At 42.5% G+C, this 13,947-nt stretch overlaps 1 protein-coding gene across 1 annotated transcript in view; it reads left to right on the top strand.

Annotated features, from left to right (window-relative positions):
- MICALL2 (MICAL like 2) overlaps positions 1-13,947 on the top strand; it is a 42,920-nt gene that overhangs the window by 17,483 nt on the left and 11,490 nt on the right. Inside the window, exons 5-11 of the mRNA XM_075830331.1 lie at positions 2,927-3,078; positions 3,674-3,795; positions 3,901-4,926; positions 5,857-6,125; positions 6,343-6,436; positions 7,295-7,455; positions 10,828-11,037. Of these exons, the coding sequence (XP_075686446.1) occupies positions 2,927-3,078; positions 3,674-3,795; positions 3,901-4,926; positions 5,857-6,125; positions 6,343-6,436; positions 7,295-7,455; positions 10,828-11,037 (2,034 nt within the window). The remainder of the gene's footprint in view (positions 1-2,926; positions 3,079-3,673; positions 3,796-3,900; positions 4,927-5,856; positions 6,126-6,342; positions 6,437-7,294; positions 7,456-10,827; positions 11,038-13,947) is intronic.

Raw genomic sequence — 13,947 nt, 5'->3', positions numbered from 1 at the left:
TAGCTGTCAGTCGAATGATCGCTCAGCCCACAATGATCTAATATGTGTGGCCAGCCTTCGTCTCTGTGTAAGGGCATGTAATGGCTCTCGGCCGAACAGCTATTTCTTCCGACTCCATCTTAAAAATGCACGCTCAGCGGCATGTGCATGTTTATTTCAATGAGGGGGGGGGGGGGGATAAAAGAGGGGTCTGGAAGTGGCTTCTCTCCTACCGGAAATAAAGGTTCAGGCATGTTAAACTCCAACATGCCCAATCTTTCAATACCTATGACATCTACTTTCGGCATCAGTCAGCCGGTCCCAGTACACGTTACATTCTGGGCTGATCCCGCCAAGATTAGTGGATTCGGCAAACTTATCTAATGTGTATGACCCGCATTAGCCTGCAACTAATCAATCTGTTAATTGTAAATCGACAAAGCCCTGTGGATGACTCGTTCACTATGGGGAGTCTAAAATGGCAGTTCACACACAGTTTTTTTGCAGGCAGGAAATTCTGCCTGGAAAACTCTGCTCCGGTTTTTTTGAAGTGGTTTTGCACCACACGTGTTTTTTGGCGCGGTTTTTTAGGCTTTTTTTTTTAGCTATCCCTTCAGCAGAAAGATGGACTAACTGCGAGCGTTTTTTTGCCGAAAGCGCGTAAAAAATCACTTTAAAAAAAACGCGGCAAATGCGTTTATTTCCGTCTCCCATTGATTTCAATGGGATTTTTGAGGCAGAAAAGGCCTCAAAATAGGGCATGTCGCTTCTTTTTACCGCGAGCGTTTTTTTTTGCTCGCGGTAAGACTCCTCCACCTCCCATTGAAATTAATGGGAGTCAATTTCAGGCGTTTTTTGCCGTGACAAAAAACGCGGCAAAAAAACCTCTGTGTGAACAGGGCCTTAGTCCTTCAGAGTCACCACCAGCTACAGATTTTAGCTTCCGATAACTGTAGGTTTTTACCCCAAAGTTGTTCTCCAGTCTTCTGTCTAAGTTTAGCCACGATAGCCCAGGAGCTTTGTGGACCAAACTGGGAAACCTAATCTACTACAACGTAAGAGCATATCCAGAGCTCTCAATAAACTTTATTGACATCATCTTGGAGACATCTTTTAGCCTACTCTTCCCAGGAGCGTCCGGCCATTACACTACTTTGAAGTAGGACAAAAAGTTCCACAGAAATCATTGTGGGGTTTTCCCACTTTTTTTTTTGTTGGAGGCTTTTTCCTTGTACGCTGCATGTGATTTCTTTTCTTTGTAATTTTGTGCTGTGGATTAAGGTGTGTACTTTTTTGGAAATCAAATATTTCCTCAGTAAATACACAAGCTGATTAAACAGAAGTTGGCTGCAGTTTTGCCCTGAACCTGCCATGGAGGAGGCCTCAACATGTTCTTTTTAGGCTTTTCGGCTGAAACTACATAGTGGGGGAAAAAACACAAGTTTCTCTTTATTTGTCCTTTTTTGTTACTTGTCCGTTGGGAATGAAGAAAACATTTGTATTGTTTAGCTATAAACGCCTTGTGTTTTAAGAAGTCTGTAGAAAACACTCCTTGTCTGGTGTGATCTGATTATTTTTGTTAATGGATCACTGGTTAGCACTGCATAAATGAATAACTCCGCTCTGATTTCCGGCTGAGGAATAACAATAATAGATTGCATCTGTAGTGAACTTTATCTGGTGAAAAGATGCCAAAACCAACATGATACCGAAATAGTCCAAGATAGGACTGCCATCAGTAGTATCTGGGCCTCCGGACGTGAAAATGATCATGGCCTCTTGGGCTCCCTATGTCCCGTCATCCATATTGAATTCCCTTGTTTACCTTTGTTGGACACTTGAGGGAGAGGCTATCCTCTTTTCCACACATTGGCCCATGGGTATATGGGTCCCATACCACATATTTGGTGGGTAATGGGACCCATTTTTGCACATAAGTAATAGGACCATTGTGCAGGTTCCATGGGATAACTCGCAGGTGGCAAGTGAGATCTAACAGAGGGTTGATTCCTCTTTTGGAATAATTTCCCTGGGCTGCTGACCGCAGTATCACCTATACTGCCCTGAAAGACGCACTGTCTAAGACTGTAGACTTCATGTGATCGCTCGTTCCCAATCATTGTCCTGTGTAAACAGGGCAACGATCAGCCGATGAAGGAGCAAACAATCCTTTATCAGCTGATCTGCTTGTTTATACAGCATTAAATATTATTGGTATTGGCAGCACGTCTTCATGTGTAAACCGGGAGATGTTCTGCCAATGTGATTGAAATGTATGGGGACGAATGATCGTAGTAACTCTCGCTTGTCCCCATACATTACTGATCATAGCTCCTTGTGAAAGGAGCAAACGAGCGCCGATCAACGAGTTGTCTCATTGATCGGCGCTTATTTTGACGGCCCATATCGGGCCGTGTAATAGGACCAGAAGCTACTAATAGATCCGCAATGGGATTTAACTCCTCAAATGTATTTTATTATAATATCTATTATTATACTTTTATATGATTACCTTGTTAGAAATTATGTATATCGATCTAATTAATTATATAGATCTAGAGTATCTGGAGGCTAGATGGGAGTGCGGTGTAGGCTGCATTTGGACTGGTATCTGTACATTGGTGAAGAGATGTCTAGGGAGGAATAGAGCTTTGAAGTTATTGCAAGGATTCTGTATTGTATTCTATGGGTGATTGGCAGTGAATAGAGAGCGTGACCAAGAAAGGCGGCATTGAAAGAGAGAAGAAAAGTTCATTTTAACCCATGAAACACATGAAATTGTGAGAAAGCAAATCTAGCCTCTGTTCCTTATACACAATGACAGATGGTGTTGCTGGTTGCTAGAGATTTTCTACTAGTAGATGGGCCCTTTAGAAAATATCTAAATGGGGAATTTTAGAACTCAATAAGATTATCTTTCATTAACGCTCTTGACCTCCTTTTCCAGTTGGAGGCCTTTCAGCCGTGAAACGTCCCCCTCCCGACTCTTCCGAAGAACCGGCTGGAAAGAAAATAACCAATCATGTTCCTCAGCCGTCACCCACTCCCCAACCAGCACAAAAGGGCAGTCCGGCTGTTGAAAATGCTCCAGTTCGAGCGGTAAGACCATACACACTTCAGAAATATCTGGATTGATGGAATCTAACAACGATAACTGAACTACATATCCCAGCATCCAACAATACCAGCATTGGTTCCAAAATCCACAACGAACCAGTTTAAAATATTTAAGTTAGCTAATACTAATTTTACTTTTGTCAATTCATATATAGGTAACAAGGTGTCTCCTTGGTAAACCAATCCATGTAGATAGGATGGAGTTGTTTGGTGAACGTGAGCTCTAATGGATTATCTCATGCGTTGACTTCTCTATTCTAACCTTACCCTCCGTTCTCTTGGTCCGTGTTAAGAGGCGTTGTCCAGGTTTAGAACAATATGGCTGCTTTCTTCTAGAAATAACGCCGCACCCGTCCATGGTTGGTGTCTAGTATTGCAGATCAGCTCCAGTATAGTGAAGACTGAACTGCAATACCAGACACAACCTCGGGGTAGGTGTGGTGCTGTTTTTGAAAAAAAAACAAAAAAAAAACAGCCATGTTGTTCTGATCCAGGACAACACCTCTAACATATTCCTTACCTGTTAGACATTAGTATTTACTAGAAATTCCAACATTTTTTCTTTTTTTTTCTTTAGGGCATAAGAGAAATTAATCCTAACAGCACAGTAAGCAGCAATTGCTTAATCTGCGGTAAACATGTACACTTGGTTCAAAGGCATATGGCTGATGGGAAACTCTATCACAGGAATTGCTTCAGGTAGGTCTGGTGAGCATGGCAGCTGAGACTGTTGTACTATGTGAAGGACCGCTTTTTCTTTATACTAGGTCATTAAAAATATTTTTCACTTTTTTTAATTTTCAGGTGTAAACAGTGTTCGAGAACATTGCAGCCGGGCAGCTATAAACTTGGAGATCATCCGGGTACATTAGTCTGCACAAATCACCATTGTCATACTCCCTCCCCTACATCTACTAGTGTTTCATCCAGTGGGCCATATACATCTGTAGTATCTTCTTCAGGAGATAATCGGAGCAGCCCAGTCACTACTAGTCAACCAAGCAGCACCCCTACCGGGAGATCTTGGAAAAGCGCCATAAGTCCGTCTGTCCCAGCACCAACCAACAGAACTTTTGCTGTCTTTGCCAACAAAAACACTACTGATGTCCCTAGTACAGCTGGACAAGATTCTGGCTATAAGACCACTCCTAATGTGCAAACCACAGTCATTAAGGATGTTCCTACAAGCACAACCAAACCTGAATCCAAAAATAGGACTGCATTGGGATTTTATGGTAGCCCTGAATCCAGAACCCATGCCTCTAGTCCTTTGGGCCCAAATAAGGACAGAATGGCTTCAAATATGTCTAATAGCCCAAGAACTAGTAACTTACAGGGGAGCAAAGAAAACAAAGATATCAGTCACTCTTCTTCACCTCAAAGAGATGCGCAAAATTTTTTAGGACAGACTGGTCAACAAACCAAAATGACTGGTGCCTCTGGAAATGTCATAACGGTGTCTCCTATGTCTACTGGAAAGTGGTCTTTTTCAACTACTAAAGATGAAACAAAGGAACCAAGCACCTTATCAAATCCTTGGTTATCATCCACTGCAAAAAATAAGGAAGCCCGCGAAAAGTTTTTTCAGTCAAATCCTGTTGTTCCAGAGCCAACATCCAATCCATCTTCAACTGGGCGAGAGTCTCCAAAAATATCTGTGTCCAATGGGCCTGGTAGATCGGTGGCTAGTAACGTAACACCACGCACATCTGAGGTCAACGCTGATAAAGATAAAGCTAGGAACTTTCTCTTGAAAAATATTCCAGATACAACGTCTCCGAAGTCTTCCCAACCTGCGGACTCTTCTAGCAGTGTATCAACTTCAAAAAGGTATGATCTCGCTTGTAACCGGCAATGTATTTTTGTAGGCAAAATTATAATTTCATTCTACTAATTTCATTTTTCGTTATTGGCTGTATATATTATATACAGTAAATGCTCGTTCAGCTGACTACTCTCTCCTGACTACCCCATAAACCTCCATGCTCGGGTAGGTTGAGGGACATAAGCCACTGCCAGACACATGGCAGCTGCCTAACTCTGTAGGAATAAAAGATTGGGCATGTTGAAATTCCAAGTGCCTGATCTATGGCTACGCCCCCATACACATTGGCCGACTTTAATGTATGGGCACCGTAAAGCTGGCCATAAATAGTCCTCTTAGACCTCTGTAAAGGCTGATTTAGACCACCTAAACACCAACTGAAGACTCGACCAGGTGGTCAGGGACAACATTGACCACTAACAAACCTGGGCAGATGCTAAAGGTGACCAGACACCTTTTAATAGCTGTCAGCTAACAGCTATTCCTCCCGACCTCCCCATACACATGCATGGTCGCTTCAGCCGAGCATGCATGTGTTCTCAATGAGGAAACCGGAATAAAATGCTGTCTGACACCTCTGACGGTGGCTTATCGCCTTTGAGAACAAAGGCCCAATTCTTTATTTTTTCCACTGACTTCTGCCGAACGTCAGCCGTACATCTAATCTGTATTAGATAGTTGTCCGGTCCAGCCGAAATCGGTGGATTTGGCTGACGTAAATGTAACTTGCGTGGCCACCTAAAGACTCCCTAGGCTTGGAGGTCTGAAGGTATCTGAGTAAAAATACTGTGTGCTTGTCAAGTGAACACGGGGTCCACTGTGACTCTGTTAGTGAAGGGCCCATATACACCTGGTGCCAGCTCTGAGTTGGACACATACTTAGAAGATGCCTCTGTGGTCACTCGTAGTTCCGTTTTAACAAAATGATTTTCTAGGTTACCAGAGCCTCAGCCAAATGGAACAATGTCTTCCACTTCCAAGACCGAGCCGGAGAAACCTGTTCCAAAGGAAAGAAAAAGTAAAGTGCCAATATCAGTGTCTAGTCCTGAGCCTCCCAAAAATACTCCATCAAAAAGTATCGGCAAGGGATATGGAACTCCAAGCTCTGATAAGACGTCTGTTCCCGCACATCATACACAACCTGCCCAGCCTAGTGTACTCACCCCTGGCAAAGTCCAGAAGATGGACGAGTCCTCCTCAAAAAGTAAGTGTTTTTTTATTACAGGCCTTTGGTTGGGTTTACTTGTGGGAGAGCTTTGCCGAGAACAAGTTTATGATTTGGCTCCGTCCATCTGCACATTCCGGCTCTGTTTTTTTTCATCCTCCTTACTTTATCTGATTTCTTTGAAGTGCATGCCAACGTGGTTCAACTTTTTATTTTTAGTTTTTACTTTCTCTTAATTAGTCTTTTTACATTTCAGCGCAAAATTCTGGCAATAAAGTGACAAAACATGAAGCCCCTGAGGACTGGAGGTCAATGCTGAAGTCTGTGGACAAGAAACCGTCAGTCCAGCGGTAAGATTTAGTAGGATAGTTAAAGGGGTTGTCCAGGATTAGAAAAAAGGGTCTACTCACTTTTTAAAAACCACGCCACTCTTGGCCATGAGCTGTGTCTGGTATTGGATTCATTTAAATGGCCATCAGCTGTAGTTCCAGACAAAGCCCATGCACAAGAGTGGCGCTGTTTCTGGTAAAAAGCCGACCCTTTTTTCTAACCCTCGGCAACCTTTTTGAGAAAATTAAAAATTCTCTTCTCAAAAACTAAAACTGCCCAATCTTGTGAAATAGCGGTTTTTCAATGCTTTGAACCCCATTATTAATCCATTTCTGGTATTGCATTGAATGTGAACCCCATGGTTGCCACAAGGCCCGTCAGCAGACACATTCTTTTTGTGTACTTGGGAGATCTTACATACATTTTTGGAACTTCTTAGTGTGTACTAATAAAGATTTAATAGAAGTATTTCCCTAAAATCACATATTGCTGTATGGGGCCTCTTGGCTTGGAATAAGATGTCTGGGTCTCCGTAAATAGAATCATTTGCATGAATTATTGTGTAACGTTGAATGATTAACTCCAGGCCCATTCCAACCAAGTGTCGGATTTAAGGATATTTGTATGGCTTAAAACAGATGTGTGTTTACAGCATGTGTCTGGGAAAATCCTGGGACTTTGGGATTCCTGACCCCTCTGGCAGCAGAACTGCTCCCTGCGTGCAGAAAGACGCTTTATTATTGAGTCGGAGTAATCCTACATCCTGACCACAGATACACCCCCCCCTCATGTGGTCTCTGTAAATGTGCTGCTTCTATTAGATGAAGTCTTCGTGCAGCCATTTTTCTATTCTATGTAATGTCTTCTGTTTTTCGCAGCACTGTGCACGAGCCGAAGCCAGCAGCAAAGGAACCAGAAAGTACTACAACTCCAAAGAAACAAACCACTATAACCATCATCCCTCCAAGCCCTGCAAACAAAGAGAACAAGCCAATTCAGCCAGCTGCCCCCATAACTACACCAAGCCCGGTAGTCACAGGTAAAAATAAAAAATAATTCTATTGACATGTTTGCAAATAATAGATGTATACACATCACCTGACGATTATACGGAGACTAGCGGCGCTACGTGGGCACTGCTTATCTCTTCTTGCATAAGCAGTCTGTAAGTGACCACTTTGCAGGAAGTTCCGTTTTCAGTATCCAGCGCTGATTGCTGTCTAGTTCTTCCTCTGTTTAAATATAATACAAAAAAAAAGAGGTTCTTTAGCAGCTGCAGTGTGGTATTATTATACAGTTCTGTGCCCAAAAGCTGTAAAGGCCCCCCCACCGACTATGTGCCAGTTATAATACTGGTGCCATCTGGCAGAGGCAGCTGTTGCCTCTGCACCCACTATTCCTATACCACTGCTAACAGGTAATTCACTTAGGTACTTTCTTTGTAGAGCCCGTGCTTTGTACCTCCGCTGCTGCCCCATGTTATTCACTAAACCTTGCAGTAAATCTGCAGTTAGTGCACAGGGGACATCCTAAAGCACAGATCAGCATAGGGGCACGCGTGATCAGGTCTATGGAGTATATGTGAAATATTTTCCTAGTCACACATACAGATGAAGAAATCTGACAGATTGAAAACCTGAAATAAGTGGCCACCTCCCCATTCAGTCTCGCCAGCCACCTCCGATTTTTAGAACATGATGATCCCTACTTCGTCCCCCATTCACAGTAATGATGCCCCTACACAGTATCCTGCACCCACACAGTTCAATGCATTCAAAGTGCCCTTTTACACAGTATCCTGCCCCCATAGTGCCCCCTACCCAGTATCCTGCCCCCATAGTGCCCCCTACCCAGTATCCTGCCCCCGTAGTGCCTCCTACCCAGTATCCTGCCCCCATAGTGCCCAGTATCCTGCCCCCATAGTGCCTCCTACCCAGTATCATGCTCCCATAGTTCACCCACATATTATCATGTCCCATAATTCTCCCTACACACCGTGATGCCCCCATAGTGCCCTCCACACAGTATTAAGCCCACCTTTTGCTCCACCATCTTAATAAATCTGAGGACGCAGACAGTTAAAATCAGGACGTGCGACTGTCCTGCTGGATCTGGCACTGTTGGCAGGCATGATTTATGGCTTGTCCTAAGGATATGTCTAAAGTGAGGAAACGTTGTAACATTCAGCAGGGACTGTTGTGAATGTAGAGTTGTAGTTAGGATTTCCCTCACCTGGAGCAAAGATTAATTTTGATTCTCCAGTCCTGTATTTAAATATCCAGGCCCAAGGCAGAGGGACTTGTTGCCACCCATTGCGTATGACCTGCCAGCCCGCCATCAGCTATGCCCCTGTGTGAATGAACCAATACTCTGTAGAGAACTGGATAATATTTTGGTAACTTATCAATACAAGATATTCATATTAATTTTTTAACTTCTATTTATTTTTGACAATTGTAGTTATTATAATTATTTTGGTCTGATTTTTATTTGTATTTTTTTACTATATTGCCCTATTATCTGTATTTGCTCTGCTCAATTCTTGGGTCTCCAGTATAAAAAAACATCTACACCAAAAAGTGACCTTGTATCCCATAGCAACCAGTCAGGGACCACACTTTTCCACTACAGTTTAGAAACTGAAAGCTGATCTTTGATTGGTTGCAGTGAGTTGCCCTTCCCTTTTTCCTTTGAGCCCGGATTGTACATTATTTTTTATCTGACTGATTTTTCTTCTGTCTTTTTAACTCCTTAAACCCAGCTACAAACTGAGAGCAGATAGACTTTCTGTAACGTGCAGCGTCTGTGGTGAGCGGGCTGCATCGACATTCGCACGTAGCGTTCCCGTCATGCCGTGTTATGTAATCTATGCATGTTCCATATGTCGTGCTTTGACCTCTTCCTCCGAGTTGCATGTGTTTGTCGTACTACCTTAAAGTGAACCTTGTCCTACATTTAAACATCTGTTCCAGAAGGCCCCAGGGATTGATAACACTTAAGTAGCATTGCTCACGTCTTAGAAATATGAATCCTCTGATCCTTTAAATTCTATCAGTTTATAGGGTCCTCTCTGTGTTAGGAATAGAATACCAGAACTACAGTGAAGACTGACACAAAGTCAGAGCAGGGTTAAATGTACCTTTGCATAATACTTTACATACATTACCAGGGTGTGTGAAAAGCTGGGTGACATCCCCTCTTGGCACTTTAATGGCAGCTAATAGGGGTTTGTCACTTATATTCAGCATCCGTTAGTCCTAGATATCTCAGACACGGCACTCTGAAGTCAAGGAATCTTCTTTTTCAGCTAACATTTTTCTTGTGATGGAATGTCATAATGGTCAGTGTCCCGAATAACTTCTACGTGTGATGGCACGCACCTTCTCTTTTCAGTAGACCCGTTTTATTGCGTGACGGGAGCGGTTATATTTTCCTTCAAGAAGACATAACATTCCGTATCAATAGCCTGTGTGTGCATGAGGGTGGTTATTACCAGTGTGACTTGCCCGCAGTGAGGTTTGTTTTATGTCTGTCTCACAAAGAGGTGTGTATACATACACGCGGATGTAGCAGAGTTGTGTCCGTACAGCAGACATGGTTTGTCATTTGGTACAATTTTCATTGTGATCTTGTCTGTGATTTACATGGGACTGCATGTGCACTCTAGTATATCATCATGACTGGGTAGTCTGGGGCTCGGACAGGAAAAAAACCCCCAGGGTGCCGGGATTATTATAAAAACCAATATACTTTTCCAATATGCTCGCAGTTAGAGTTTTCCTCTGTCCCCCGTCCTTACGTTCTGTCATGTGACCTCATTATGGCTGAAGTTGCGGTGGGTTCACATCTGCTTTCGTTTTTCCATTTTTGTGTTCTGCCATAGGAACAGAACAACGGAAGAAAAAAAAAACGGAAGCCATCGGCAGACACCACCAACTTTTAATGGGTTCCATCATGGTTTCCGTCGCTTTACCAGAAAAAAAAACGCAGCAATTTTTTTTTTTTTCTGCCATTTTTAACCGGATCGGTGACTAAGGCTCCTAATGTAGGGTCCATTACATATGTGAACATAGCCTAATTCTCTGTGCGCATCTGTACTTGTCATCAGAAATACTGGAACCCTGACATCGATGAGGGTTTGGATTCGGCCGGATCTGTCATAGCGCCGTGGCTTCTTCTATAAACGGAAGCCATGACACTAGTGTGAACATTTCCCCCCCCCCCCATTGTGACATGTCGTTGGACAACAGGACATTTACGAATCGTAATTTATATATTCGAAAGTATATTGGTTTTTAATTTCTCCGTTTTTTTTGGTGTTGTGTTTTTTTATGTTAATACATTTTTTTTTTTTACATGAATTTTAAATGGAGTTCCTTATTGTAAGTGAGCTATCTCTGCTTTTGTCTAGAACCAGCTAAAGTAGCACCTGCTAAGAAGAAACTTCTGGTTGCCAAAATAGACTTGATAAATGACTGGCCCAAACCTGAGCAAAAGTGGCAAGATGGCGCTGTGACTATTGACTTAGACGTGCCAAGTTGGCGCACACACTGGGCATCCGACAAAGAAACCTCGAAAAACTCTTCTGTTACAGACCAGACTTCTACAAATAACCACTTCGGTAAGGACGATGTATACTGTGGAGTTTTTTGGGAAAGACAAGTATATACTTGTACTGTGTGGGCTCCGGTTAAAGTCATGTGTGGATTATTTCATATTTGTTTAAAGGCTATGTACACTTTTTGAAAGTAATTTTTTCAATAAATCAATGTTTTGTGTGTTTTGAATTGACTTTTATTAAAGTAAAAAATGTTTACTCTTAAAGATACAGCTTCTATGTACCAAATAAATATATATATAATAAGCTGTATCCTTCTGTCTCGGCTGAGTCCGTCAGTTCAGCTGAACTTACGGTTCGGCTGAAAGTTGGTCCTGCGTGTCTCTGACAGCAGAATCCAGCTAATAGTTATCATAACTTAGATGTGATCATTATTAGCTAGTTCCTGTCCGCACAGGCCCAGATTTTAGCCAAGCCACCAGTTCAGCTGAACTGACGGACTCAGCTGAGACAGAACGATACAGATTCTATGTGTACATGATACATAGAAGCTGTATCTTAAAAAGTAAAAAAATTTTTTTTAATAGGTCAATCTAAAAGTGGTTTAAAAACACATTCAAAAAATAAATTTACTATAAAGGTGTACAGTATAGTGCCCAAATAACAGTGCCATACAGTTGCCTAAATATATATGCTATAGTGTGCCGCCACCAGAATATACTACCAAAAAAACATACACGGTTCTCAAATAACACCAAATGGCTCCATACATAAGTGATTATAATTACTATGTTAACTATATATAATAATACAAGATCCGTGGCGGTCTTAAGCCTCTGGTGTCAGGTCATCGATGACATCCCCTTCAACGGCTGATGCGCTCTGTGCCATCGCACAGGTTGCATACCCCATTGTACATGGTTTATAGGCTGTACAATAGTCCTCTACAACCTGTACTAGTATAATACTAAATGCTGCATCAGATCCAGCAGCGATGGTCACGTAAGTGTTGGTGTTATTTTTAACTCTCATAGAGAGAATGAAAGGGAATCCGTGAGATGTAAACGTTCGGTCGGCTGAACATGTGATCAGGGATGTGACAAGTTACACAAGTTTTGCCTCGCCCATGTGAGTCACGGTAATGACATGGGTGGTAGAAAGTCATTAGTTCTACCTGTGCACCTGTAATTCCTCCTTCTCCAAAGCTAAATTTACAGACTATTCTTAATTTAGCCGACTCTTGAAAAGATTATTAGGCCATTAGGAAGCTTTTATCTCCAGACTTAATGTTTTTATTTAGCCTATGAAATGGTTGCCCCAGAAGTTCGCTCCGTCTCCTGCGTGGTCAGCGTTGTGTGTCCGGAACGTCCTGTTAGATTAAATGAATTGCGTTTGTATTAAATTTTATTTCCTGCCTGTGATCACTCGTTTGGCCTAATGCAGAGGTAGCAGAGCTGAACTTGTTGTTTAACTCCTTGGGGGTGGCAAAAGATAATTTTATAGGTTTATGGCAAACCACAAATCACATATTGTTATATCACATTAAATTGTACCAGATGACCAGCTCTGCTGCATTTGACCAGGGCTAACCTTATTGATTGCCCTGTGTGGTAATTTCTGTTAGTCAGAGCCACAGTTTGCTGACCACTAGCCTAAGACTGGCCATACACATAAGACAGCAATGTCCCACGACCCCTTACCTCCACATTTGGCCAAGCGTTTGTTTATTCAGCAGGGGAGAGGGAGACCCGCTGCTGACGGAAACCTCTAACAGAGGCTTATTTCCCAGAAAACAAAGGATCGGGCATGGGGAAATCCAACATGTCCGAACCTTGTTTACCCTCGACGTTTGCCGTCCGTGAACAGTCGGGAGACTCCAATACACTTTAGATTGTCAGTGGATCATGAGAACTTCAGCAGGATCTGCCGACCTTAAAGGAATATACTCCATTAAAAAGTGTTGTGTTAGCTAAGGTATGCCTAGTACAGGATCTGAGGGAGGGTGGCACATGACGTAGGTTTTCTCTTTGGTGTTCTTTGAATTCCAGTGTCAGGCACCGCCCCCTCCTGCCCTGCACTTGGCAAAGCATAGCGAACATATCCGTTTTTCATGGAGTTTTACTTTAAGGTTATGTACACGTTTTGAAAACGATATATTTTTTTTAAAACAAAAATGTGTATCCGTGGGATTGGTGCAACTTTGTAATTTTTTTTTTTTTTTACTTTTTCCGATACAGCTGCTTTGTATCCTGGATCCACCTGTTACCGATCACATCTAAGTTATGAACTTAGATGTGATCAGTAACCGCTCGATCTGACATGCAGGACCACCTGTTATCGATCACGACTAAGCGGGTCACGCAGGATCCACCTGGTATCGATCACTTCTAATCTTCCCTCGATCTGACATGCAGGACCCGCTTTCACTGAACCCGCCAGTCCCGCTGACCTGACGGATTCAGGTTTCAGCGCACGATACAGCTGCTGTGTATGCAGGATACAAAGCAGCTGTATCTTAAAAAGTAAAAGTAATTACTAATAAAATGTAATTCCAAAGTTGCACTTTTTGAAAAAAACAAAAACACTTTTCAAAGGTGTACATATCCTTACGCTGCCTGTACATCTAGGATTAAAAGCTACAGTAAGTGAGGACCTCTGTACAGCGCTGCGCAATAAGTTGGCCCTATATAAGAAACAGAAGTAAATAAATAAAGGCTATCTTCACATTTGCGTCATGGCTTCCGGATCTGTTGTACGATCGATCCAAGCGGCGCCCGATGGATTCCATAAAATGTAACTAGGGTATATTGGGGCCCTGTCAGTGTTTCCATTGTAGAAATTGACCGTACCCCAGAACAGAAGTGTGAACACATTTGTAGATGGCTCCGCATGATACACACAGCCATGTTATTGATATAAATATGACACTGGAAAACGATCCCAGTTTGAGTCCTCTTTGATGTTCTTTACTAT

Source organism: Rhinoderma darwinii, chromosome 6 (genome assembly GCF_050947455.1).
Source record: "Rhinoderma darwinii isolate aRhiDar2 chromosome 6, aRhiDar2.hap1, whole genome shotgun sequence".
Taxonomy (NCBI): Eukaryota; Metazoa; Chordata; class Amphibia; order Anura; family Rhinodermatidae; genus Rhinoderma; species Rhinoderma darwinii.
The sequence above is the reverse complement of the archived record's forward strand: the minus strand, read 5'-3'. Positions and strand labels throughout refer to the sequence as shown.